Genomic DNA, 27,740 nt, shown 5'->3' with positions numbered 1-27,740 from the left:
CTGGGGTTCAGCTCTTGTCTCAGGCTTTTGGTAATTCTTCAATTTGTTCAGGATTTTGTAATTATCGTTAGCTGAATCAGTTTCCGATTAATTTCAGAAAACCCTCAATAAACTGAAAAAAGCATTGGGAAACCTGAGACAGCAGTTGACACCGAAGAGAGAAACAACGGAGTTTAAGACTTTATGTAACTACTAGTCTCTTGCCACATGCTAACGGCGTGTCATTATGCTCCTTTTTTAGTTTATTCTCAGTTAGTTTTTTGGTTATCATAATATGCTCTTTTTTAGTTTTATTTTGATTATTTTGCTGATTTTTCCTTTATTTAATTAAGTTGTTCTTTTAAAAGTTGTAAGAATGGAGGGCCACTTTTGGTATATGAATGTTTCACCAAATCTGTGTTCTCCCTTCATACAGAGAGACAAAAGCCTTTTTTTGGGTCTGGGAGTGAACTTTATAAGTTGGAGATGAGATCATGAGATGATGAATGGAACCAAACAAATTATGGCAATTAATATTTTTATTTGTTTGGCACACTCCAACTCTCACATAAAACTTTTAAATTGAGAAATAATGGGTAATTTCCATTTACTTTAGATGTCGGAGACGAGATACTGGAGAAAACTAAACAAAGTAGAAGTTTCTTATTTGGTTAATTTGTTTAGTTCCCTCTAGTTCTCACATACGACTTTTAAAAGATGACTGGAATGTTGAGAAGTTTTTATGTGTAGGCACCGGATATGAGATATTGGAGAAAACTAAACAAACTAGGAAGCTTCCATCAGGAGATTAATTTGTTTAGCCCTCTCCTATTCTCAAATATGGCTTTTAAAGCCGGAAATGAGATATTGGAGGAAACCAAACAAAGTAAAAATTCCTTGGTGGAATTTGTTTAGTCCCCTCCAATTCTCACATACGTCTTTCAAAACAACAATGAAATGTTGAATTGATTTGGAGAGACAGTGGTAGATAAGATGTAGGAGGAAACCGAACCATGTTTCGGAATTAGGTTCAGTGTCCGTCAACTCTCATTTGCAACCTCTTCTTTCCGAGTCAATTGAAAGACTGAAGAGCAAGCAACCATGTATTTATAGGCATTTTCATTCCTCAGATCTCAACGAGAGATGTAAGATCTTTCCTTCATGCATTTGGTAATTCATGGGAGCAAAATTTGCATGCTACTACAGTACTACTGACCGTCAAGGTCTAGCATACTGACAAAAATGGATTATGGGCCCCCAAACAAAGTTGTAAGTAAAACCTGGTGGGGTATTTTTGTGCTCGACCGTACATACGGGCCCAAGTTCATTCAGTTTGATGCGGCAAAGGGACGCTAAAGGAAGCCCATAAACAAACCCAATACGATGACTGATTGATGTAGTTGAGGTTACTTACCTTGGGTGTCACGTAGTGTTATTTTAAATGAAATTTTAACGAAACATTTCTGGTACTGTTTATTTTTAACGAAAAATCACATGTTTACATTTTCTTAGTACTATTCACTACATCTTTATTTGTCTTAATCTAATGATCATATGGTTTCATATTTGGATGATTTTTGGTAGACATTGATATTTGGAGGAAGTGTTAAAAGATAAACAATTCGAATTATTGAAATACATAACAAAGTGGGCCTCACAAAATTATGTGTAAAAAATAATGCCATAAATCCGTCCTTATAATAATACAATAACTCAAACTATTCATAAAAAAACAAAAAACAAAATGATTGTACTAAATAGTACACAAGTTCAACATCAACATCCCCAATTGCTTATTCAATTAGACTAAATGGGTCTGTTCGGTCTGACGTATGCCCTACATATTGGTTCCAAGTTTCAAACACTAGCAACGCCGCCGGCTCCAATCAGAGCTCACAATTTCCAACCATGTCCTCCAAATGGCGTGCAATCCAGCACCGCCACCGCTACACCTACAACACCGTCGTATTCCCCGCCACCTACACCGATTCCCTGAATTCCCTCCCGCCGCAAATCGCCACCTCAAAGTTCTTCTCCCTCCTCAAAGAGCTAGTCTCTCTGAACTCCACCTACTCCCAGCTCAACCACACCAAGGGCCTCGCCGCTGCTTTCGGCGACGTACTCGCCTGTGGGGACGAAGCTCTGGTCTCCGAAGCGGCGCCGTTTTACTTGGAGCTTCTGTTTCTGGAAAATTCATTGCCTCTGCATAAAACTCTCGTCTCTGTTTTGGCAAAGGCGCGAACTTTCCAGCCTCTGATCCGGCGGTGCTATCGGAAGCTATGCGAAGACTACGGCGGCGGCAGGGGGAAGCGGTTCTGTGTGTCCCGGTCGGCCTTATCGGTAATGGGTATGCCAAAGTTGGGGTTTTTGGTTGAAATTGTGGAAGAATGCGCCGTTTTAATTGCATCCGATACGGTTTCGAGCTTGGATGCTCTGATTTCGGAGACGAAAGCGTACTCTCGGCCTTCTCCGATCGTTATGGAGCAATGCCAGGAGGCTCTGTCTTGTTTGTATTATCTGCTTCAGCGCTTCCCTTCGAAATTCGAGGAGTTTAATGGTGGTTCTGATAATGATGGTCGATTGAATGTGTTGGAGATGAGTGTGACTGTCGTTTTGAGCGTCCTGAAGTCGGTGGCGTTTTCGAGAGATTGTTATGTGGCTGCTGGAGTGAGCTTCTGTGCAGCTCTGCAAGTGTGTCTCGGCCCCGAAGAGCTCGGCTTGTTTATAATTGAAGGTATTTTTCACCCAACTGATTGTATTAGTAGTTTAGATGCTAATGCTGATAGTGAAAGGAGGAATGTCATTGCCAAACTTCCTTATAAAGGGGATATGTACACCGAAATTCGTAGTTTATCTGACATGAGTAGACTTTGCTTGATACGGGGGATTCTTACTGCGGTTTCGAGGGCAGTGCTTAATACCCATTTTGATGTGTCAAAGGGTAGTTCGAATGGCTACGAGAGTCATACGAGTGGTGGCAACTGCGTTAAGACTATACTGTATGATGGAATTTTGCCTGAGTTATGTAACTACTGCGAGAACCCTACCGATAGCCATTTTAACTTTCATGCGTTGACTGTGTTGCAGATGTGTTTGCAACAAATAAAAACTTCAATGTTAGCTAGTCTTACCATCACATCCAAGGATTATGATCCGATCCCAGTGGAGATGGGAACCCGGATATTGAGGATCATATGGAATAATTTGGAAGATCCTTTGAGTCAAACAGTCAAACAAGTTCATCTCATTTTTGATCTCTTCCTAGACATTCGATCCACTCTTCGCTGGTCAGAAGGTAGTGAGAGAATAAGGTCATTCTTGCAAAGCATTGCTTCAGATCTTCTTCGTCTGGGTCCTCGCTGCAAGGGAAGATATGTTCCTTTGGGTTCACTGACAAAGAGATTGGGTGCAAAAACTATGTTGGATATGAGTCCTGGCTTGCTGTTTCAGACTGCACATGCGTACATTGATGATGATGTGTGCTGTGCTCTCACGTCGTTTTTGAAGATTTTACTTGAGGACTTGCGTAACGAGTGTTGGAGAAGTGATGGTATTGAAGGTGGTTATGTGCTTTATAGGGGGCATTGTCTGCCTCCATTTTTGTCTGGACTTGCTTCTGGGGTTTCAAAGCTCCGCTCTAATTTGAACACTTATGCTCTGCCAATTTTACTTGAAGTGGACGAGGACAGTATATTTGCTATGCTTGCTTTTATTTCAGTTGGTTTGAGCAAGGGTGAAAGTCAACTGTTATGTCCTGAGCTCTATCATGGAAACATGGAACTGAGAGTTGAACAGAAAGTGGCCATCTTAGTTTCACTGCTGAAGGTATCTCGTTTACTTGCATTGCTTGAAGGGGACATTGATTACGCAGCACATGAAAATTTTGGTGAACTAGAAACAAATTTCCCCGACCGACATGCTCTTGTTTCTATCAAGGGGATAAAGGTTGAAGTTTGTGTTGAGTGGCTAGTACTGGCATTGACCCATGTTGATGATTCATTACGCGTGGATGCTGCAGAGACACTTTTCTTGAATCCCAAGACAGCTAGTTTACCTTCCCATTTAGAGCTCATGTTATTAAAGGAAGCAGTGCCATTGAACATGAGGTGTTGCTCTACAGCTTTCCAAATGAAGTGGAGTAGCTTGTTCAGAAAGTTTTTTGCTCGGGTCCGAACAGCCTTGGAGAGACAATTTAAGCAGGGACGCTGGCAACCCCTGGAGCATAGTAACAGCAATGGAATGCATCCTTCAAATGGAAGTGAACATACTGAAGCAAACAGAGCAAGCGATCTTTTTTATTTCATGAGGTGGTTAAGTTCATTTCTGTTTTTCTCTTGCTATCCGTCTGCACCTTATAAGAGAAAAATAATGGCAATGGAGCTCATTCTAATAATGCTCAATGTTTGGTCCATTGTGCCTGCTACTCAAGAAAAAAATGGTTCTTTATGTGTGGAAGACCGGCTCTATCCGTATAATAAAGGAATGACCTCACCTGATTCAACTTTGTTGTTAGTGGGATCCATAATTGATAGCTGGGACAAGCTGAGAGAGAATTCTTTTCGCATCTTGTTACATTTTCCAACCCCACTTCCTGGAATTTCAGATGAAGGTATGGTCAAGAATGTGATTTTATGGGCTAAGAAATTAGTTTGCAGTCCACGAGTGAGAGAAACTGATGCTGGAGCTCTGACCTTAAGGCTGATTTTCAGGAAGTATGTCTTACAGCTAGGATGGACTGTTCAAGCTTCAGTTAATGTAGCTTGTCTTCGTACAGAGTCTGCCATGGAAAACGGAGATAATCAAACTTATAATACTGGATATCCTGTGATGGAATATGTTAGGTCACTAATTGATTGGTTGGATGTTTCCATAGAGGAAGGGGAGAAGGATCTTTCTGAAGCTTGTCGGAACAGCTTTGTTCACGGGGTATTACTCACTCTACGATATGCTTTTGAGGAATTGGACTTCAACTCTGACATAGCACAGTCTAGTATCTCAGAGATGAGACATTCACTAGAGAAGCTCTTGGAGCTTGTAATGCGAATAACTTCTTTGGCACTTTGGGTGGTTTCTGCAGATGCTTGGCATCTCCCTGAGGACATGGATGAAGTGGTTGATGATGATGATTCTTTCTTATCAGAGGTTCCAGATGAGGTGGAGGTTAAAACATCTCAGTTGGAGGATGAAGACAAAAACTACAAACTTGTCCAGAGTAACAGGCGATCAGAACAAAGTGTAATGGTTGGCTGTTGGCTTGCGATGAAAGAGGTAATTAAATTGGCGTTACTTATGGGTTTGTGTTGGAGTGCAGTTAATAAGTCATTGATATGATAAATGCCTAGGATATATGATGTTGTAGTACGTACGTATTACGTACTGTTGAGCCCAAGGTTTTGTAAATGTATGTCAATGTGACCATTTTATTTTTGCCTTAATTTTCAGGTGAGTCTTCTTTTGGGAACTATCACAAGAAAGATTCCTTTACCAAGTAGCCCTTCCTCAGAATTATTAGATTCAGAAGCCACTTCTTCTTGTGCTTCTGATGCTTCAGTTTTGATGGCTTCCGATGCAATGCTTGATTTGAAACAACTTGAACGAATTGGGAATCACTTCTTGGAGGTCCTTTTGAAGATGAAGCACAACGGTGCAATTGATAAAACAAGGGCCGGATTTACAGCTCTTTGCAACCGTTTACTTTGTTCAAATGATCCCCGGTATGTTTCTTCTTGTCTTTTCTTTTTTTTTTTCTTTTTTTTTTTTTAAAATTATTTTTCTAGTTTGTACATTGTAATATTATATACTATTATGTATAAGGTTTCCGTGCATCTCATGACTTTTATTTGTTGGATTATGCCGTCCCCATTCAGACTTTGCAAGTTAACAGAAACCTGGATGGAGCAGCTTATGGACAGAACCGTGGCCAAGGGTCAAACAGTGGATGACTTGTTAAGGAGAAGTGCAGGTATTCCTGCTGCGTTTATAGCACTGTTCCTCTCAGAGCCAGAAGGTGCACCTAAGAAACTTCTCCCACGGGCTCTACGGTGGCTCTTAGATGTTGCTAATGCATCTATTGTGGGTCTGGTTGAAACCAACAGCTCTAATGGCGACATGGGTAAATTGCCCTCTATAAAGTCGGGCAAAGTTTTTGAGTCTGTGGTGCCGTCAGATATAGATATTAGCGACAAGGTTTCAAAGATCCGTGATGAGGGTGTCATTCCTACTGTACATGCATTCAATGTCCTCAGAGCCGCCTTCAATGATACCAACCTGGCTGCTGACACCTCAGGTTTTTCTGCTGAGGCTATGATTGTTTCAATTTGCTCCTTTTCTTCTCCCCACTGGGAGGTTCGGAACAGTGCTTGTCAGGCATACACTGCTTTGGTACGTCGGATGATTGGATTCCTTAATGTCCAAAAACGAGAGTCGTCAAGACGTGCACTAACTGGGGTTGAATTTTTTCATCGGTATGGATGCCTTGACTAATTATTTCTTACTGTCATGGGTTCTTCCTGAATGCTTTGACATTTTATTAGGTTTTCTGAGTAAACTTTTACTTAATCAAAATATCCTTTTTCCTTGAAGGTATCCCTTATTGCATCCATTTCTATTCAAGGAACTGAAAGTTGCGACAGTGTTGCTTGCGGACGGGATATCTGGACAATCTGAATCCAACCTAGAAAATGCTGTGCACCCAAGCTTGTGCCCCGTCTTGATTCTGTTATCCAGGCTGAAGCCATCAACAATCGCAAGTGAGACTGGAGATGACGTGGATCCTTTTTTGTTAATGCCCTTCATTAGAAAGTGCTCTACCCAAAGCAATCTAAGAGTCCGTGTTCTTGCATCTAGAGCTTTAACAGGCCTTGTATCTAATGAGAAGCTGCCAACTGTTCTCCTCAATATAGTATCCGAGTTGCCCAGAATAGATGACCAAGCTGCACTGACTCCCGAATCGTCCCTATTACTTCACAAAACTGAAAGAAGACACCAGAGTTCATATAATTGGATCCATGGAATTCTACTGCAGTTGAGTTCTCTCCTGGATACAAACTGTAGAAATCTGGCTGATTCCTCAAAGAAAGATCAGATTCTTGGTGATTTGTTTCAAGCTCTTTTAGCGCATTCATGGATCGGAAAGCCCAGATTGTGCCCTTGTCCAATCCTCAATGCTTCTTTCCTAAAGTTACTGGATCACATGCTCAGTATTGCAAGGACGTGCCATACTAGCAAAAAAATTTATGCTCTTCGCAACCTAACTTTGGAGTTATCTACAGAATGCTTAGATGTAAAGGTTTCTAACGGGCATTCATATTATGATCCAACCATGGCAGAACTCCGACAACAAGCAGCAGTCTCCTATTTCAGTTGCGTGTTTCAAGCATCAGAGAAAATGGCTGAAGATGTTTTTCAGACGCCTCAGAGGTATTCTCAGAATAATTCAAGATATGCAGAGATACCTGAAATGGAAAACTCTTTTGCGGGACTCCAGGAAAGGCTGGTCCGCTCTTTGTCAGATTCAGATTATGAAGTTCGACTTGCAACATTGAAGTGGCTGCTGAAATTCGTAACATCAACAGAATCTGGTAACGAGTCCCATGACATCAGCAGTGAGATTAGGGTTATTCAGCACTGGGTCAGAACTAACCTCCAAACGACATTGGTTAATATATTGGATGTGGAGAAGTACCACAGATGCTCATATTACATACTGAGGATTCTATTCACTTGGAACACGCTGCAGTTCCAGAAACTTGGGGATGCAAAATGCACGGAAACAATTTACGTTGGCAGTATGGAATGTGATTCTGTGTTTCTGCTTTGGGATAAGTTGATTTCCTTGTACAAGGTCACAAGACATGCAAAAGCTCAACAAACACTCATCTGCTGCTTCGGAATCTGCGTAAAGCGGTTTGCAGGTTTATTTACAACTTATATTCTTATTGACAACAGTGACTCTGATTGGTTAGAACAGTTGACCCGACTTTATAGCATAATTTCCTTTTTCACCAACGTAATTATGAAACATAGTGCTTCGTCTGAGCCAATAAACATGCGCATGGCAGCGGCAGAGTCTATCATAGCATCTGGTTTGCTAGAGCAAGCTGCGCTTATCGGTTCCACTGTATTCAATAGCCGAATCCCTTCTGAAAATTCATGCTCAACTTTTGAACCAAAAGAAGCGGTTAATTTCTACGGGCATCAAATACTAGATATATGGTTCACATGTATCCAGCTGCTGGAGGATGAAGATGATGAGATTAGAGAAAGGCTTGCCATTGGTATTCAGGGGAGTTTTACGAGCAAAAGATCTGGAAGCTCTCGTAGTGGAGTTGTTCCCACTCAAGTGGAGAAAGTGATCGGGTCTTGTTTTGAGCATCTATCTTCCATCTTTGGTCACTGGACTGGGTATTTCGATTATCTTTTACGCTGGGTGCTGAATGCATCAAATCGTGAGGTGCTGAAAGGAGATATTGTGAGACAGGTATTTGATAAGGAGATCGATAATCATCATGAGGAAAAGCTGTTCGTCTGTCAACTATGCTGTTCGCAACTGGAGAACCTTCCGATTTCAAAATCTTGGGCAGCTGACTTTCTAAACAAGCAACAGTTTAGTGATTATCTACGCGATTGGAGACTCAGATTTTCTTGCCAGTTGACTGCATTTGCCAAGGACCGCATCGCGAAACTAGGTGGAGCTGATTGGGTTGGTGGAGCGGGCAACCACAAGGATGCATTTCTGCCGCTTTATGCCAATTTGCTTGCCTTTCATACCCTCTCGAAGTGCGTACTCAACGGGAAAACTGGTGATAACAAGCATCTACTGTCTGATGTTGCAGAACTCGGTAAAGCTATCAATCCGTTTCTCAGGAACCCTTTGATCTCTAACCTGTATTTGTTGGTCGTTAAATCGCACGAGGATGCTGTTGGCTCCAACGGTGACAACGTGATCCCGAAATTGGGAGAGGATGCAATATGGGATGGATTCAATCCCTATTTTCTTCTTAGTTAAGGTGTAATTTGTGCAAATACAATAGCCATGGAGGATTCATATCGTTCACTATTTGGGAGATTTTGGAGAATTTCAAGGAAATGTTGGCATACACTTCAGCTGGGAATACAGTTGCTCTGAATTCCAACTTTCATATTGCACTTTTTTTTTAATTTTTTTTTTTTATACAAGCAATATTAGGAGGGGAAGAATTCGAACTCTGAGAGTCTGGTGCAGAAGTTGAATGCTTTTTAGAGAACCGATTTTTCGGCCGGACATGTTTGAGGAATCTCGGTGATGTGGGTTGTTGACGGCGGTCAACACAAGTAGTCTTCTTTATTTTATGACTTTTTAGCCAAAATGGTTCCTGAGATTTGTAAAACTCCTCACTTTGATTCCTGAAATTTGAAATCAATAGAAATGGTCTTTAAGATTGTTCATTATCAATCATGTTGGTCATTTCGTAAAAAATTATGTTAAATAAGGATTAAAATGACAAAAATACTTTCAATTTAACAAACCATAGGTCAAAAGGATTTGACAAAAAATTGAAGGCATTTTTGTCATTTTATTTTTATTTAATAGAGATTTTTCATGAAATGATCAAAATGATTAATAATGGATAATCTTAGAAACCACTTCTATTGATTTCAAATCTCAAGAACCAAAGTGAGGAGTTACGCAAATCTTTACCTAACAAGATCTGTAAGGTTTAAGCCCTTGAGGTTAGCTCAGGCGACGAGGAAGGGCGGGTTGTTTGGTCGGGATTAGGGGTCCTAAGCCCCGGGATTCGATTATCCCCAATGTAACGAAAAAAACCAACATCTTTTAAGCTTTAAAACCTCATTGGCTATAAGACTGAATTGTATAAGAACGTCTACAAAGTCGTATCCAATTAAGTGAGGTCAGCTGCATGAATCCTAAAACGACTCTGCGCACTAAAACAAAACCCAAAAGGCCTAAACGATAAACTGAGACTAATTTATATGCGACAAGTCTGCTGTGGGGGATTAATACGCTACAAGTCCTCTTCTCTTCCCATGTATCCTACTACAACGGTACGTATCGCTGATCGACCAAGACATAATCAATGAAAGAGAAGTCAGCCCGAGAAGAATCTAGCTATCTTCCTCGTCATCGTCGTCTTCATCATCTTCGTCACCATTCTCCTGCACATATGCATTCAGAAGTTGTTAGTCATCAATTCCACACTAACATCCAAGGTGATCAACTGTGACTAGAAGGAATATATACTAGTAAGACTCGAGGGGATGGGATCCTGTTTTGTGGGGCATGAGTGGGCTGATCGACCAGCCTCTCATAACCCGCCCATGAATATGAAAAGTAAAACCATGCTCCGAAAGCAGAACTGAATTTGCTGTTATGGTTTTGTAACAAGTTGGCGTGCCACTGCGTTATGCAAGAGCAAGAACTCTATTCGGTACAGACAACATGTAGTGACTCAGACTATTTTCACAATGCAACCATTTGCCACAGTAAAAGGAGGCAAAACAAAGAAACACAGAGAACCTATCGAATCATCAACTAAACTACGGATATATCACTCGCATGACATGCCTATACACACCACAGAAGATGTAATTCATGTAAGCATCACATTTTTTCAACATCGGGTCTAACCACAACCCGCATTAGTAAAAAACAATTTTTTCTGTATGAGTTAGAAAAGAAGAATAATGATGTACACAACATATAGGCAATGAAATTTCATCTTCGTTACCATTTCATCATCTTCAGAATCCTCTTCATCGACCTCCTCCTCGTCAGCCTCCTGAAACAACAAATATAAAAAGTTACCCTGCCTGCCCGGGTTAGTCTTGGTAGATAGACTAGCACTCCCAACAAGTCCTGGAGATAGACTAGCACTCCCGACAAGTCTAGGAGATGAGAATCCATCCCGTTTGTTCCAAAGGCATTAAAAAAGGGATCTATAGATGTTACCCAAGTACTTTTAAATAAATAAAACCGAAGTGATCAGTTGATGTATTAAAAATAACAAATATACGCTCATGAAGAGAGACTATTACGTTATTAAAATACTTTAGAGGGTTGGGCCATAAGTCATTCTTAATTATCTCTACCACCTGCAATGTCACAGTAAATGAAAGATCAGTAGAGATTAAAAAGGAAAATAAAAGCAGATTTTTTTTAACTTCAATTTAAACCGTGCAGGAATTGGCAACAGTTAAACCTTAAAAGGATGAAACTATAACTAAAAACTACACATTGGCAAGCAAATACCATTAATTTTGATGGTTATGAGTGATAACCATCAGGTGATTTTCCTTTTAAAAGAAGCATTTTACATATGAAAAATTAGCATCCACAGATACATACAAGCGTTACTCAGTGAATATAGATAAACAAAAACGGACGTTACCTCATCATGAATCGCATCTATATCTTTATGTTCAGTTTCGTTAAACAAACTGAAGAAGCTGCAATAATTAAAATGCCAATGGGTGAGTCAAAGAGCAAGAACTACAAAATATATATGGAAACAGGAATAAGAAATAAGATCCTCAACGTAATAAATTCCTATGTTAACAAAAATTTGAAGCATTTAATTCTTATTAAAGTAGTACTCAATTGCACCTTTATAAGGGCATACAACATGGAATACATAGCAGTACAAAAGATGTTTTGCTTCTTGGTTCAGATGTACAAAAAACAGGGGACTCACACTTTATGCCAAGCAAAAAGAGGTCCTAATAGCTTATAAACCCTTGAACCCCAGCCTAATAGAACAGATTAGCTATAAACGAACACATAGAATCAAAAGAACATAACCTCTCATCAACATGTGGTCGTTTCTTTCCATTTTTCACGTCAGTAACTCCATTTGCAAGACCCTACACAGTTTACAACTCCAGTTCTATGAAGGGAGAAAAGAAGAGAGAAAAAAGAAGACAAGAGCCAAAGTGGCAAATGCGGTGAATACCATGCCCTCCTTCCATTTGACGGGAGTACCAGTAATTTTTGTTGTCTCACCATCAATATATGTAAAAGTTTTCGTCAGCTTTGTATCTTCAAAATAAGGGTTGTTATTAAAGTTCTGAAACAGAGGCATTAGAAAGAAGCATTAGCAAAGAGTAATTCAAACACTATCAGAGAAAAATGGGCATTATATAATTGGAGCAAAATCCAAAAAGAACAAAGAAAAGCAGCATGCATGGAGAACAGACAATAGAATGTGCGTGTCCCCAAGGTAAAGTCAACACGAAAAGAAGGAGCTTACAAATGTGACGGAGTATCCTATCGTCTTATCATCTTTGAAGTCCACCACATCAATAGACTTTAAACACTTGAAAATCTATGTGAAGAAGAAAAGAAGAGAATTGGTAAATACACAGAATTGATCAATTCCAGTCAGCTGAGAGAATTAAGACAGTAGGAGGAAACACGAAAATTTACTCTTAAAGTAAAAAATTTTAACAAAGTATTTGTCTGACCTTCTGGTCTTCTGCACTCAAAATATCACAAAGTACAGGATGGCTCATGAACTGCGTGCAACAATAATGCACAAGTTATATACATGCCCAAATTATGTATCAACCATTAAACATTCTAAAAAAGATGAATATGACATATATTGGATCACTAACAGAAGTTAGCCAAAAGTCAGGAATGGTTTTTATTATCTCATTCCGCTTCACATAGACGGGCCTGCGTATCTCGTTATACTTTTGCTCAATTTCCAAAACCTTGTCATTCTCTTCATCATCAACCTGTGGGGTGCCAATGCAATTTCAAGCTTCATCAGCATTATATACCAAAATGAAATCTTAAGCTTATCCAATGAACCAAACCATTCTGATATAAACATTGACAGGTGCTCAAGGCATAAAGATAACATATACGGGCACATTCATACATCCCTTGTTATTTAAATTCTCCCATCAAAATTTTCCAGAATAACCTTCTTATCACAAATCAACAAATCCAAAAGGAAGGTTTCGTACGAAATTCATTTATTAACATTGTCAGTATATGACCCACTAACGTTGTTAACTACATTTCCCACAAATTGTAAATGCTAGTAATTCTTACGAAGTTGACGAAAAAAGAAGCAAAACACTCAATCTTATGCGCAAGGTTCTAAAAGACGCAAGGCACTAGTCGGGCGGCGGGCTAGGGCCTAGCGCCTAGAAGGCTAAACGGGGCCTAGGCGGGTGCCTAAGTGGATTAGGCGGATTTAAGTAAATCTATTATATTTCGTGTGAATAAGTGTATGTTTATACTTAAAATATATATAATTTCATCATAAACCATAAAATAGAACGACAGTATATTATGAAGTATTGGAACATAATGAAAATATGAGAAACAAGCATATAATGTGTGTTCATTTAAGTATTCAACAAGTCTCTTCTAATTTATTGAAAAATAAAATAAAATGCAAAATGAAAGTTATCTGTTTTCTGTCTAAGTGAGTCGCAACCTCGGCACCTGCCTGGGCGGGTCTGGGCGAGCTAGGCAGGTGCCTCAGTGAGTCTAGACGCCCTTTCTTAATTTTCAAATACCTAGGCATTAATCGGGATGGTTGCCAGCTGCCTAGCGCCTAAGCGGGAATTTTAGAACAGTGCTTATGCGTGATTTTTCTTTTATAATGACGAAAAGAAAGAAATAAGTTCTGGCGAGACTCGCAACTAACCCAAAATGCCTAAATAGACTCTCCATCAGTATAAAATTCTAGTTGTTTATTACTAAACCTTGGAAGAAGAAAAAACCCAATTTATCTTTACCCGATGATACTGCCTAAGGTCACATTCTCTAAAACACCAAGAAACATACGAATTCGAATTCGAACAAAAACACCAACCAAACCACAAAAATAAATGAAGGACGAAATTAAAAATATGTAAAGCTCTACACGGTGATTGAAATCCAATACAAATAGCAAAAATTAAAATAAAATCGAAATTGAAATTGAGAGCTACACTTATGAGCTATGATATGCTGACGCCTTTATACATACAAATTGCCAATACATATATTTATACACAAATATACGCAGCATAGAGAGAGAGAGAGAGAGAGAGAGAGAGAGAGAGAGAAAGAGAGAGAAAAGAGAGAACAGGGAGGTTGCAGAACCTTGTCGAGTTCGTCTTGAACCTCCTGCAACTTCTCGACGGAGAGCACGAGCTCCTTGTCAAGGTGATCGGCGTCGTCCTCCGGAGCTCGCTCAGTGAGCTTGGGCTGCTTCGCCGCGTCCGCCACCATCGTGAGAAAGCAAAACCCTAGCTCTGGAGGCAAAGCAAAACCCTAATTTTACTCTGGAAAGCGAGGGAAAATCAGCGAGAGGGTTTTGTACTGATTGTTGTGCGTGTGTGTACACGAGAGTGAGGTCTCGAGGGCTTTACAGTCTTTTCACATCCTCACCGTAGTGTACGTGTCACTTCTTAAACAACTCCCTTGATGTCCAATCTGTTATTGTCAGAGGTTCCAGCATTGTGGCACATCAAAATATCATTGGGTTTGTAGGCCACGACATGACAAGCTTTGCTGATGTCCAATTTTTATTCTTTTTATAAATCGTAATGCTCCGCTTGGCTTTTCGAAAAATTTAGGAAATTGAAACTAAGAATTTGAAAAGGAGAGAGAGGCTTATGTATATGATCGGCGTATGACAGAGCTGGTTCATCTGAGAGAATTCAAAGGAAAATTTCTAAAGCCAACGACATTGTTAAGGTAAAGCTGAGGAAGGTGCACCGTCGTGCAATTTTGTTTTTTCCTTTCTGTGTAACACCTATTAACATTGATGGTTTGACATGTTATAATATGAGGGTTAGCATGTCAAAGTGTTAGAAAATTACATGTCATGGCTTGTCTCGACATGGTAACCCTTGCATCATGGCACGCCTAAACATCACCGTTGGTCACGACATGACAAGCGTTGCAAACTGTTGGCAGAATGCATGTTATGCACACCATGCATTCTGTCGATAATTCGCAAGACTTGTTATGGCGTGCCACAATGAAAAGGTTAGCGTGTCAAGACGAGTCATTACAGACCATGCATTTTTCTAACACTTTACCAAATATTTCGAAATAATTTAAAAAAAAATCTAGGAAATATATGAAACGTTCTTACTGGTAATAACCTTTGTAAATATTCAACTTAGATACTGTACATGTTCTTACCGTTAAAAAGATGCGTAAATATTCAGCTCAGATATTGAACTTGTCCTTTCTGGTAAGAACAAGTGCAAATAAAAGCTGTGTAAATATTTAGCTCATATATTGTATCCACAGCAGATAGTGTCTCTCTCTCCCTCTCAATCACACACAAATGCATAGAGTTAATTGCCTATATAAATTCTGATTGATTTCTTGTTTCAGAATTTTATGGCTTCTCATTAAGCATGGTGCACGAGTGAGCCAGAGGAACAAATGGTGAAATTCCCAATCTGCGGTAAGAAGCACTTGAACCTACTCATGCAGTTCAATGTTGTTAGTATTTATTCTCTATTTGCCTCTTGGAAGCCGGCTCTCAGAATTCAAACTTCCGACTGCTAACGTTTATCTCCGTGTCTGCAAAACTGTTAACATTACCAGTAGACAAAGACTTATCGACCTGACAAACTCGCAAGATTAGCGTTTCATATTGCTGAACCCAACCATTACTGTTAGCCTCAGTAAGTTGATTTTCGAAACGTGTACCAACTGTACATTTGATTTCACATTCCTAACTATTGGTTTTCAATTTTGATGGTACCAATCAACATAAATGCCATGCTTGTTCAAGAGGCGACGAGGCTTTCTCAAGCACCTGCGAAGCACTTCTAACCATGCAAGATGAAGACACCACTACTGAAAGTGCTTGTGCATGCGTATGTCCTTAATCTATTAGTACGTTCTCAAGTTTCCATACTCTCTGTGTGTGTGCGAGAACTATTCACTCCAGCAACAAGGCAGAGATTTGTAAATACTTCGATTCTCCTCGTGGATGTGTTAGAGGATCCAAGTGCTTTTATGCACATGGAGTGGAGGAGAATCGGAAATGAAGAAGGGAGCAGCCCAGAATCATTTTCGTATTGCTAAAGCATTAGCACTCAAGCGCGTCTTCGGAGGAGGACTTCCTCCTTCAGTAGACTCAGGTTAATCTTGCCACCCTAAGAAAACACTGTATGTAAGTTTAAGTTGTATGAATTACGAATACTCGAGCATTCTTCATTGATTTGTGTAACAGATGTATTCAACTCTATTTCTCTGGATAACGTAATGTTCATACGTTTCTTTGTGAAGTTTTGAAAACGAATTTGGGCCGGTGGAAGATGCCATGGTCATTTTAGCTCAAATGGAAAACAAGATGCAATCTCGAGACTTTGGATTTGTCAGATCTAAAGAGGAGAAGTCTGTTTCTGCAGCTGTTCAAGCACACTATGTCACCATGGCAGGCAAGCCGGTCGAAATAAAAAGTCTAATACCAAAATGGCAGCTGAGTCGGAGGAAATGTCACTTCGACAACAAGAACAAGAGAAGAATTGCAATCGCCAATCTCCACCACTTCCAGTTCCAGCAAAGGTGTCTCCAGCGAGATGGCTATGGAAGCAAATAAACGCGAACAAGGTTCTTGGCTTGATAAGGTAGTCCAAGGCCAACCAAACACATCAACTCAAGCACATAATATCAGCAGCCCCAAGGGCAGTAAAAGCATGCCTGTATGGCTAAAGGCTTGCAAGAAGTGGTTTCCTCGATCGCTTCTTACAACGTCTTCCAAGGCATCCGAGTGGAGAATACGCTCTCTCTCTCTCTGAAAAGTGATTTGAGGGACTATGTTGGCTTCGAATTGGATCATTTGCACGTTGGCTTCTCTAAGCTCAGTGACTTCATCAAATCTTTCTCCAACTCATGTACCAAATCCCAGGCTTCACCACAACCTTTGTCATACACTCAAAGCGCCTTGCAGTTCCCCTTTTATTCGCACGTATTCTTACCAGTAAGAACACGTTCAATATCTGAGCTGCATATCTACACAACTTCTTACCGACTAGAAAAGGGGCAACAACTCTTGAGTGAAAAGCAATATCTCGGTATCTAAGTAGCCCTTAAGAACATATATGCATTATCTGAGCTGAATATTTACAAAGGTTATTACCGGTAAGAATGCTTCGCATATTTCCTAGATTTTTTTTTAATTTTTTTTGTTATTGAAGATGATGGCTTGGAGGATGAGGCCTTGGAGCAATCCACAATGGCATTTGGTTTTAGAGGCCCTTGCAAGAAAAAGGAACAAATCAATTCGATTTCTACAAGGTGAGATCAGTAGCCGGTGAACTGAAAATTACGATTTTATATACATTGTTAGAGGGTGCAGGTAAACTTTTGGACTAGAAAATACTTTTAGACGGAAAAAGAAAAAAGAAAAGGCGGGTTGGGCGTAGCGTCTCCTTCCCGTCACACTAGAAAATACTTTTGGACTCCGATCAAAACCGTAGAGTTTGCCCTTGAGCAGTAGCCATATATCACCTAGAAGAAGGAAAGAAAATGATAGCAGAAGCGTTCTACTGATATAACTTGTTTTGTTCATCTCGTGTTTTATGCTCGAAATTACTTTTTGGACATGCCAATTATGGTAAAACACAGTGATTCACAGACAGTTACTTCCCTGGATTGTTTGGTCAACCAACCGGAAAGAGAGCTTCCGGTTAATCCAAATCACCGTCGGTAATCTTACAACGAAAAGAATTTACATAAACAGTTAGCCATAATTAGTTATCCCGAAAATGATTAAACAACTCTCTTTCTTGCCCTTTAATTTTGAACAATACAGTTGCATCTTACTCGTACTCAGTTGAGATATTTGAACATGTTTCCTATTCTAAAAGCGAACCACCACCATACTCGAAAATAGGGTGAGCTCATAAGAGTAGCAAACCTGCTGTGTCTTTGTAACACGGTAAATGTTGCAAAGTCTGTCCACATGACGCTCCCAGATGACGGTAAACTACACAGTTCTAGACTAACATCTCACATCTGCCCTCGTGGTTGTCTATCTCTAACTACTGGTTTGCACTCACCGAGTGCCACACGGCATTTGTTCATCAAATCTCCAATCCTTATCTGCAAAATATCATTCTGTTGTCAACTCAATCATATTCGAAAGAAAATGGAAAGGTTTATATTAACATATGATATAAGAACCGACACATTGTTCGTGCGACAAGTTCAGTTCAATTACTTGAAATTTATTTTCAGAAAAAAGAAATGCAAAGAACTCAACCAATCAATGTAGTACGTAGTTACGGAACAACTCTACTTCTACTCAGTACTTCAGGCAATTGTGGCAGATATAGAATGTGGTTAGTGGAAAAATTACCTGCAAGAACACTAAGCAGTTACTTTCTCTCCAAGCTCATGTTGTACAGACCGGTCATGCTTTTTCCTACAAATCAAAAGAAATCGTTAGCACTGTGAAATGGTAAGGCAAACAAATTAAGAAACATATCGAAAGATCCCAATGTATACATTTCACAGATGCCTCTGAATCAATAATATTTGGAGAACAGTTAAAAAAATAATCGAAACTTACTTCTCATACAGCTTGATGAGTGACCTTGGCCTCTCATAACTATTTTTCTTCTGTTCAAGAAACTTTTGGTTCTCTGCCTGCCTCGATTCTGGCTTCCAATTGGCATTGGCTAGAGACTTGCCCAACAACTCAGCAATATCCGAGGCCATTGCCTCAGCCTTCTTCCAGTATGGAAACGTTTCCTTCTTGAAGTGGTGTGACAACCACATATACATAGAACAAACTTGGTGCTTGGTCTCCAGATCCAAGAGCTCCTTATTGTTACGGGCAGATCCCGTTGGTACGCCCATAGCAATGTTGACAGGGAGTTTCTGACCATATGATGAAGCAAACCTTAGAAGATGATACATAGCTCTTGGGTCTTTGATATTAACTGGGGCAAAACAGAAGTTAAAACGATCCTCCAGAGATAGTTCCGGAACCTTCTGTAACATATTTGCAACCTTCTTTATATGATCATGTCGACACAGGAAGTATGAACCATCCAGACGACAATTTTCACTAAATTTTTCAAGTAGCTGGCAGAACGTAACATCAGGGATTTTCCCTGCGAATAGCTCAACCTGCTCAAAGAAAGGGAAAAGGCCCACTTTCTTAACTTCGTCAAAAGGTTGCTTTAGACTTTCAATTAAGTAATCCAGATCATCTAAATTCAATGTGGTTGTGAGTCCGTCTGGATAGATGCTTCCTCTCCGACCAGCTCTTCCAGCAATCTGCTTCACCTGAGACGCTGGAACCGCGACAGTTTTGTCACCATTGTACTTTGCAAGGGTAAAGAACACAACCCTCCTGATATTGAGATTCAGACCCATTCCCACTGCATCAGTAGCAACAAGCACATCATATTCATTATTTTGATCATTAAACAAATTCGCTTGCTGTCGACGAGTCTCTGGTGGCAAGGCACCATAAATAACACAACAACGATGATTAGTGTGTTTTTCAATTGCAATTTTAACCTCAAATACCTCTCTCCTAGAAAAAGCAACCACACAGTCTCCAGACCGAACATTTTTAAGATCTCCCAAGAGTGTTTTGGCTTCAACCACCAATGGCTTAAACCTCTCATAATGCTGCTCATGCAACTCATCGCCAGTTTCTGAACAGATTTGTCGAACAATATTCAGAACACTTGGATCTCCACACAAATGTATCTCGTCAGCCTTCAGCCCAAGCAACGCTCTTGTCCATGCAAAACCTCTATATGGGTCTGCCATCATCTGAATTTCATCAATCACGGCAACATCATACATTTCATCAGTTGACACCATTTCGACAGTGCAAGCAACATGGTTTGAGAATGGGACAAATTTCTTTTCTTGTCCTGTGTGAAGGCTACAATAAACTCCATGCCCGTTGACTTTATCAAAGACTTCCATAGCCAATAATCTCAGAGGACTGCAGTAAATGCCCTTCTTTGCTTCCATAAACCGTTGCAAAGCATTGTATGTTTTACCACTATTGGTTGGACCACAGTGATAAATTATCTTACGCTTCATAGCCCGTGCAAATGGAAACCATGTATGAGGCTTAGTGAGATCTGCTGATTCAATCATACTACGAAACCGCTTGATCTCATCTGGAAATTCTTCTAAACAATATTCAACAAATATAGGAAACAAAAATTTCACAGCATCATTAGATGGACCAAGGGATACCACATATTTGGCAACATCAGCCGAACACTTCTTGAAGAAAAAATTCCGAAACTTGTGCACGGAAGTAGGGAAAAATGAACGTCCAATGTATATTGCAAGAGCCTGATCGCATGCCCAACCCGAATTGCCAAAATTCCGGAATATCTCTTGAAGAGTCTCCCAATCAGCCCGTCTCTGCTTTGCACCCTTGTCAGCATCACGAAGCTCACGATACAATTCAACAGGCTCACGTGACGCAACCTGCTGAAAGTTCATAGGTTTCGCTGAACTCACATTCTCATCACCACTTTCCGACTCAACAACCATCGAATCACAAACCACACCCTCATTACCCTCATCTCCATCTCCCCAATTCGACAAATTGCGAGCACTACCCTCATTTACAAAGTCCAAAATTTTCCCAGCATCTGCATCAAAATCACATTCAGAATCCACCATTCTACTACTACAAACCCCATTATCCTCCTCATCCTCCCCATCTTTCACAGTAGTCGAAAATGGTTTCGCATCAAAGGTACCGCAGCCTGTGAAATTTGGGCCTTTGGGGGGCAATCTAACCCGAATTAGGTCCCTGAATCCCGTCGAAAACGAACGGTGATTCGGAACATCGAAAGCGGTACAAAATTGGAAATTTGAGGATACAGAGCGGTCATATGGCGCAGAAGAACTAACATATTGATTCCATATCAAAACCCTAAACCTAGATATGTTCTTCTTGGAAGCATAAATTCGAAACAGAGAACTTGCCGGGCCTCTAGCCATTGTTAAACACTCGCATAAAATTTAAAAAGCTCAAAGAAATGATAAAAAAATTTAAAAAAAGCTCAAAAATTTGGGAAAAATTCAAAGAAATAACAAGTGAGTTTGAAACGATTGGATTATAGCGAGCAAACCTGAGAGAATTTGAGAGCCAGAGAAAATTGAGAGAAAGTGGACGGTGGGGGTTTTCCCCAGCAAAAACCTAAAACACAGAAGCTGCTTTTGGGTTTTGACTTTTTGAGGCTGATTTTCACTCTTTCTTTTACTTAGGTCGGTTTAAGATTGTGGGCTTGGGTTTCATCTGGGACTAATAATAGTAAGCCTGCACCCTTTTTTATTATTAGAAATTTTAACGAAAATCTTATGGTACTGTTCACTTTAACGAAAAATTATATTTTAACATTAAAAAGTCAATCCTTGTACTATTTACTTTATTTTTTATTTTGTCATTTTCGTTAAATTTACAGTTTTCAAGTCATTTTCATTATTTTTTTTTTTATTGCTGGCTTTCTCTCAAATTCTAGAACTTTACAAACATGCGGATTACAAGAAGGAGAATTCGAATTTGAATTCATTAATCTTTTCGTCTCAAATTATTTTATTTGAGTTATCTCTTTTTTTAAAAAAAAACAAGATTATAATTTCTAATCTAAATTGTGAGGATGAGGATTCAAACTTGAGTGCATAGAAATAACATATTTATTCTAGCTAGTCTGACTACACTCACATCTGTTATTTAGGTCATATTCTCGTAAATTCATCTCAATTTGTAAGGCACAATCTATAGTTATCAATAATTGGACGCAGGCATTTGGGACCTTCAAAAGCTTTAACATTTTTAGAGGATCTAAAATGTTATGGCCATTTGGTTGGTGCTAAGTTGTAGCTTTCATCAACCTCAACTGCGCAAAGTGCTACACAAAATAAACAACATATTGCCTAAACTTGTATGATTGGAATGTAAGAAACCGTACAATGACACACTAAAATGACTAGGAGTCTAGGAGTATGATTTTGAATTTTTGATACCAACTACATGATTACAAGGGGTCAACCACTTGAGGATAAAATTTTGGGTAGGATGTCCGACTATATCATTTGTAGACGCTCCTCATAAAAGTAGACCTGGCAAACGGGTCGTGTCTGTCGTGTTCGTGTCGTTTTCGTGTAACACCTGTTATCTTAACGGGTCGTGTCGTGTCACACCCGTTATCTTAACGGGTCCTTAACAGGTCGTGTCACTTTACCCAACGGGTAAAGTGACCCGACCCGTTATGACCCGTTAAGAAAAAAATATATTTTTTTTAAAATTTGCACATACCACACATTGCGACATAAATATTACGTGAAAACATTAAAACATTTCTCGTTCAAGTACTATATCTACACTCGAAAATGAAAGCCTAATAAAAAAATAATACATACACTACTAATCTATTACAAATATTAAATGTGCAAGGATAAAGAGTATTTGTTTTTAAGATTGACTAACACTTAGAGTTTATTTATACTTTTAAAGTATAACATAAGATTTTGTGGTATCCACTTGTGTAAATATTTTAAATTGAAGATCGAATTCATTCATTGTATTCATATAGGGTCAAGGAGTGTAGTTATAAAAAAATCATCAAAATCGGAGTTAAAATAACCGTTAAATCGTGATTTTTCGTTTATAACCGTTGAAAAGCTTTGTCCCGTTACTTGATCTCTGAATGTTTTTTTTTTGTGATTTTTTGCTGATGTGATCTCCAAGCATATACAAACAATTTTGACGGTTTGGATCGTTGAAATTAGTTTTGGAGAATTCGTAAAACGATAGATTGACTAACACTTAGAGTTTATTTATACTTTTATTAAGTATAACATAAGATTTTGTGGTATCCACTTGTGTAAATATTTTAAATTGAAGATCGAATTCATTCATTATATTCATATAGGGTCAAGGAGTGTAATTATAAAAAATCATCAAAATCGGAGTTAAAATAACTGTTAAATCGTGATTTTTCGTTTATAACCGTTGAAAAGCTTTGTCCCGTTACTTGATCTCTGAATGTTTTTTTTTTGTGATTTTTTGCTGATGTGATCTCCAAGCATATACAAACAATTTTGACGGTTTGGATCGTTGAAATTAGTTTTGGAGAATTCGTAAAACGATAGATTGACTAACGCTTAGAGTTTATTTATACTTTTATTAAGTATAACATAAGATTTTGTGGTATCCACTTGTGTAAATATTTTAAATTGAAGATCGAATTCATTCATTGTATTCATATAGGGTCAAGGAGTGTAGTTATAAAAAATCATCAAAATCAGAGTTCAAATAACCGTTAAATCGTGATTTTTCGTTTATAACCGTTGAAAAGCTTTGTCCCGTTACTTGATCTCTGAATGTTTTTTTTTTTGTGATTTTTTGCTGATGTGATCTCCAAGCATATACAAACAATTTTGACGGTTTGGATCGTTGAAATTAGTTTTGGAGAATTCGTAAAACGATAGATTGACTAACGCTTAGAGTTTATTTATACTTTTATTAAGTATAACATAAGATTTTGTGGTATCCACTTGTGTAAATATTTTAAATTGAAGATCGAATTCATTCATTGTATTCATATAGGGTCAAGGAGTGTAGTTATAAAAAATCATCAAAATCGGAGTTAAAATAACCGTTAAATCGTGATTTTTCGTTTATAACCGTTGAAAAGCTTTGTCCCGTTACTTGATCTCTGAATGTTTTTTTTTTGTGATTTTTTGCTGATGTGATCTCCAAGCATATACAAACAATTTTGACGGTTTGGATCGTTGAAATTAGTTTTGGAGAATTCGTAAAACGATAGATTGACTAACGCTTAGAGTTTATTTATACTTTTATTAAGTATAACATAAGATTTTGTGGTATCCACTTGTGTAAATATTTTAAATTGAAGATCGAATTCATTCATTGTATTCATATAGGGTCAAGGAGTGTAGTTATAAAAAATCATCAAAATCGGAGTTAAAATAACCGTTAAATCGTGATTTTTCGTTTATAACCGTTGAAAAGCTTTGTTCCGTTACTTGATCTCTGAATGTTTTTTTTTTTGTGATTTTTTGCTGATGTGATCTCCAAGCATATACAAACAATTTTGACGGTTTGGATCGTTGAAATTAGTTTTGGAGAATTCGTAAAACGATAGATTGACTAACACTTAGAGTTTATTTATACTTTTATTAAGTATAACATAAGATTTTGTGGTATCCACTTGTGTAAATATTTTAAATTGAAGATCGAATTCATTCATTGTATTCATATAGGGTCAAGGAGTGTAGTTATAAAAAATCATCAAAATCGGAGTTAAAATAACCGTTAAATCGTGATTTTTCATTTATAACCGTTGAAAAGCTTCGTCCCGTTTACTTGATCTCTGAATGTTTTTTTTTGTGATTTTTTGCTGATGTGATCTCCAAGCATATACAAACAATTTTGACGGTTTGGATCGTTGAAATTAGTTTTGGAGAATTCGTAAAACGATAGATTGACTAACACTTAGAGTTTATTTATACTTAGATTCACCACTTCTATTAATTTTCATTTTTCCCTCTCTTTTTTGTTTCCTTTTCAACTTTTTCTTATCATTTTCACTTTTCCCTCCAACATCTTTCCCTAATTGAATTCCCTCACTTTTTTGTTTTATTTTCAACTTTTCTTAACATTTTCATTTTCCCTCCATTTTTTTTTTCAAAAAGGGCGGCAAGTTGGCAAATGGCAATGGCAAGAAATTGATTATTGAAATTTGAGAATGGAAACAAATCACATATGAGTCCTGACGCATCAAATTTCAATGGATGCAAAATCATGCAAATATGCAATGCATGATCATGCATATTAAATTATTAATTAATAATTATTATAGTTTTTATAAAATTTAATATATATATATATATATATATATATATAATTAGTATAGATAGACTTAATATTTTGGGGGTATAATTATTATAGTATATATAATTATTATAATTATTATAAATTTTATAGTTAATTTAATATATATATATATATATATATATTTATTATAATTTTTAGGGGTATAAAATTGTAAAATTAATGTATATAATTATTACAGTATTTTTTGAGGGTTATAAAATTATAAAAATAATATTCTGCTTATCGTGTATCGTGTTTACCCACGTGTATACCCGACCCAACCCGTTATCTTAACAGGTGCTTATCGGGTTACCCGATAAGACCCGATTCGTTATCGTGTCAACCCAAACACCTGTTAATTTCGTGTCGTGTCGTGTCGGGTTATCGGGTCGTGTCAGAAATTGCCAGGTCTACATAAAAGTATGAGATCTCTTTGTATTTTGGTCTGGGCAATGTGAAAATTGCCTTAATCAGGCAGCCCTACCAAATATATTCTCTTTCGCAAAATGATTTGCATCAAGTGTAGCATTTGTTTGTAGAATAGCTACTAGGATAAGGTGGTGAATAAGAAGGCAGAGTTGGCTTCCAAGACTCATCATCTGAAGCCAAACTGAAGGGAAAACCAATTGATCTGATGCTGCTGCTTCCCCACTGGCTTGTACTATTACTACTACTACTACTCATGTTCCTCCTGAATCCCCCTTCGTTTTCTGATGTCCCCGTGTTTCCTTGCATCTGATCCTGTTGCTGCAAACTGATCGAAAAGCCGGTGAACTGCTGCTGTGAACCATCGAAGTCTATGCTCCCTGCGGGGTTGCTTAAATCATCGATTAACGCAGGGTTCATAGTTCCGGACAGTTCAGCCGGCGAGAACATGAAGCTGTTGGGAAACTCTCCGTCGAACATGGAGGGTTTCGACACGGTAGGGTTGATTGGTTTGTAAGGAAGAGTGTCAAAGGAAGAGTAGTTTGTGTTAGATGCTTGTTGCAAGTCATTGTTATTCCAAAACTGCATGGTTGATCCCATGTCAGTTGTGCAAGACATGTCCTCTGAGCTGAACTGTTGGGTGAATAAACCAGCTGCCGTAGCCTCTGGAAACTGAGAGTCCCAAGAGTGAGAAAGTGCTCTCTGTGCCATGGAGTTTGTTTTCTTGAAAATCCTGCAAATTGCCCATGAATCCTGCACACCATGAAGTATTTTAATCAGCAGAGCAATAACATGTTGGCACGTTTTATTGACTAGACAAATACAACCATTAATAATGACATGTCGACAGTCAGTTCTTTAATAAAAAATGAACAATATTTTCGTAGCCCGATTATTTTACTTCGGTTTCCAAATTTTTAACTAGTACTTACATTTGGAGGGAGGCTTTTATCTAAGAGCTTTTTTGGTGGAACTGAATTTGAGAGAGAAGGCAACCGAAACTCGTGCATCATCCAGTCAGTTTTGATCCCTTTTGCAGCTCTGCCTCTGTAGAACACAAGGGACTTCTTTAAACCTATGCACTTGGAGCCTTCCGAAGAATAGACAGGCCGATCTGTTCCGGTTGCTTTCCAAAACCCGGCTTCCGTGACGCGATTAGGCCTAGTGCTGTTCTTGTATTTTCGGTCCCTCGGGCAGTAGAAGTACCACTCTTTCTCCCCAGTACTTGCCAGCTCTGCTTGCACAGATGAAATACAACTTACAAGTTCAGTGACAGTTGCTATACGCTCATTTGAAAAGTCAAGCAAAAAGCAAGAAGAATATATGATGTTTATTGAAATTTATTTTAAAAATCCAAGTGCTTCCTCAAGAAGCACCTACTAGATTGACAGAGAACGCTTCATAAGTTTTGAGTTTTTCTGTCTAGTCAAACGCAGGTAGAAGAGGTTTTTTTCTGCAGAAAACACTTTTAACTTTTCTAAATTGGCCATACACATCATAAACTTGAGACAGATCCAAAACATGAAAAGGGCAAACAGTTTAAAACTCTAAACTAAAAAAGCACTTTATAAGAATGAATCGGAGACAAGTTAACTTACTTGGAAGATCCCAGGGATCATATTTATAAATGTCAACTTGCTTAATCAGCTCAATGGGAAGAACCCCCTGCTGGAATTTTCTCTTCAGGTAAAACCCTACAAGCTCCTCATCGGTCGGGTGAAACCGAAAACCCGGCAACATCACATCATCAACCTTTTCCATCTCGTTCTTCTACTCCATACTTCTCTTCCTTCTCTAAATCGTAAGAAATAATATATCTCTAATCAAATAGTGGAACAGCTTAAGCTTTTTGGATAAGCACTTTTAACTAGTTCTTGAACGTGAGCTCAAAGAGAAGCACTTGTGAGTTAAAAGCCAACTTCATCCAAAGCTATATATCATGTGCCACCCAAGGCCTCAGCCGCCCCTTTAGGGTGACTAAAATGGAGAGAAGTAGGTTTGCACGAAAATCACTGTTTTGGTAAGCAGAAGCTGCTGAGGGTTTCAACTCTTATAACAACAGCTACCAAGAAAAACTTGAGTAGTTAAGTGAATGAGATTATTATTGAATTAAGTGCTTTTTATTTAAGCTGGTGTGTGCTTCTTGGACTGCAGAAGGAGGAGAGGGTTATTTAAATCCAAACTAAGGATCTCAAAGAGTGTGGAAAAATTAAGCAATTTTCTTTTTTTTCTGGAATTTTAAATTCCAAGTTGCTTTCACATTTTCTCATAGCTTGGCTATAGAAACCAATTCCATTTTTATCTTCAAACCACCTTAGACAAAATGACAAACAGACGTTCCTTGTCATAATATTATAATTTATTTATTTGAGTAATCTTTATTTTTGGCTTATACCATCTTTTAAATAATCATTTCTTAAATTCTTTTTATTTTTTGCTAACCATGTAATTTAATTAGGGACTAACTTCCCA

The 27,740-nt window shown here is 38.5% G+C and overlaps 3 protein-coding genes and 1 pseudogene across 3 annotated transcripts; 1 reads left to right on the top strand and 3 right to left on the bottom strand.

The window, feature by feature from the left end:
• The first annotated feature begins 1,795 nt into the window (after window positions 1-1,795).
• Window positions 1,796-9,079, top strand: LOC137708032 (uncharacterized). Its single transcript, XM_068446995.1, has 4 exons — window positions 1,796-5,247; window positions 5,422-5,693; window positions 5,847-6,443; window positions 6,562-9,079. Exons 1-4 carry the CDS (start codon window positions 1,888-1,890, stop codon window positions 8,984-8,986), a joined length of 6,654 nt encoding a protein of 2,217 aa, XP_068303096.1. The 5' UTR covers window positions 1,796-1,887; the 3' UTR covers window positions 8,987-9,079.
• Window positions 9,080-9,791: 712 nt separating this feature from the next.
• On the bottom strand, window positions 9,792-14,300 carry LOC137707809 (NAP1-related protein 2-like). The gene is made up of 10 exons (XM_068446725.1): window positions 14,081-14,300; window positions 12,592-12,714; window positions 12,439-12,489; window positions 12,225-12,299; window positions 11,928-12,041; window positions 11,777-11,838; window positions 11,367-11,424; window positions 11,014-11,070; window positions 10,707-10,757; window positions 9,792-10,134 (listed from the first exon to the last, which is right to left on the bottom strand). Exons 1-10 carry the CDS (start codon window positions 14,207-14,209, stop codon window positions 10,084-10,086), a joined length of 771 nt encoding a protein of 256 aa, XP_068302826.1. The 5' UTR covers window positions 14,210-14,300; the 3' UTR covers window positions 9,792-10,083.
• Window positions 14,301-17,766: 3,466 nt separating this feature from the next.
• LOC137707993 (DExH-box ATP-dependent RNA helicase DExH18, mitochondrial) lies at window positions 17,767-21,075 on the bottom strand. The gene is made up of 3 exons (XM_068446952.1): window positions 18,522-21,075; window positions 18,309-18,374; window positions 17,767-18,052 (listed from the first exon to the last, which is right to left on the bottom strand). The coding sequence occupies exons 1-2, from the start codon at window positions 20,939-20,941 to the stop codon at window positions 18,320-18,322; spliced, it is 2,475 nt and encodes an 824-aa protein (XP_068303053.1). The 5' UTR covers window positions 20,942-21,075; the 3' UTR covers window positions 17,767-18,052; window positions 18,309-18,319.
• Window positions 21,076-25,358: 4,283 nt separating this feature from the next.
• LOC137749569 (protein FEZ-like) lies at window positions 25,359-27,047 on the bottom strand (annotated as a pseudogene).
• Between the last annotated feature and the right edge of the window lie 693 nt (window positions 27,048-27,740).

The sequence above is a fragment of the Pyrus communis genome, chromosome 11, assembly GCF_963583255.1.
Source record: "Pyrus communis chromosome 11, drPyrComm1.1, whole genome shotgun sequence".
Classification (NCBI taxonomy): Eukaryota; Viridiplantae; Streptophyta; class Magnoliopsida; order Rosales; family Rosaceae; genus Pyrus; species Pyrus communis.
This window is presented reverse-complemented; position numbering and strand designations above follow the sequence as displayed.

Bases quoted from the DNA above. Each gene is read 5' to 3' on its own strand.
- LOC137707809 (XM_068446725.1), bottom strand. From the start codon at position 14,209: ATGGTGGCGGACGCGGCGAAGCAGCCCAAGCTCACTGAGCGAGCTCCG. The intron at 12,300-12,438 runs GTCAGACAAATA...TTCTTCACATAG, and splicing joins TGAGTGCAGAAGACCAGAAG to ATTTTCAAGTGTTTAAAGTC. The intron at 10,135-10,706 runs GTAACGAAGATG...GCATATGTGCAG, and splicing joins ATTCTGAAGATGATGAAATG to GAGAATGGTGACGAAGATGA.
- LOC137708032 (XM_068446995.1), top strand. From the start codon at position 1,888: ATGTCCTCCAAATGGCGTGCAATCCAGCACCGCCACCGCTACACCTAC. The intron at 5,248-5,421 runs GTAATTAAATTG...CTTAATTTTCAG, and splicing joins GTTGGCTTGCGATGAAAGAG to GTGAGTCTTCTTTTGGGAAC. The intron at 6,444-6,561 runs GTATGGATGCCT...TTTTCCTTGAAG, and splicing joins GGGGTTGAATTTTTTCATCG to GTATCCCTTATTGCATCCAT.
- LOC137707993 (XM_068446952.1), bottom strand. From the start codon at position 20,941: ATGGCTAGAGGCCCGGCAAGTTCTCTGTTTCGAATTTATGCTTCCAAG. The intron at 18,375-18,521 runs GTAAGTTTCGAT...TTTGATTTGTAG, and splicing joins CTCATCAAGCTGTATGAGAA to GAAAAAGCATGACCGGTCTG.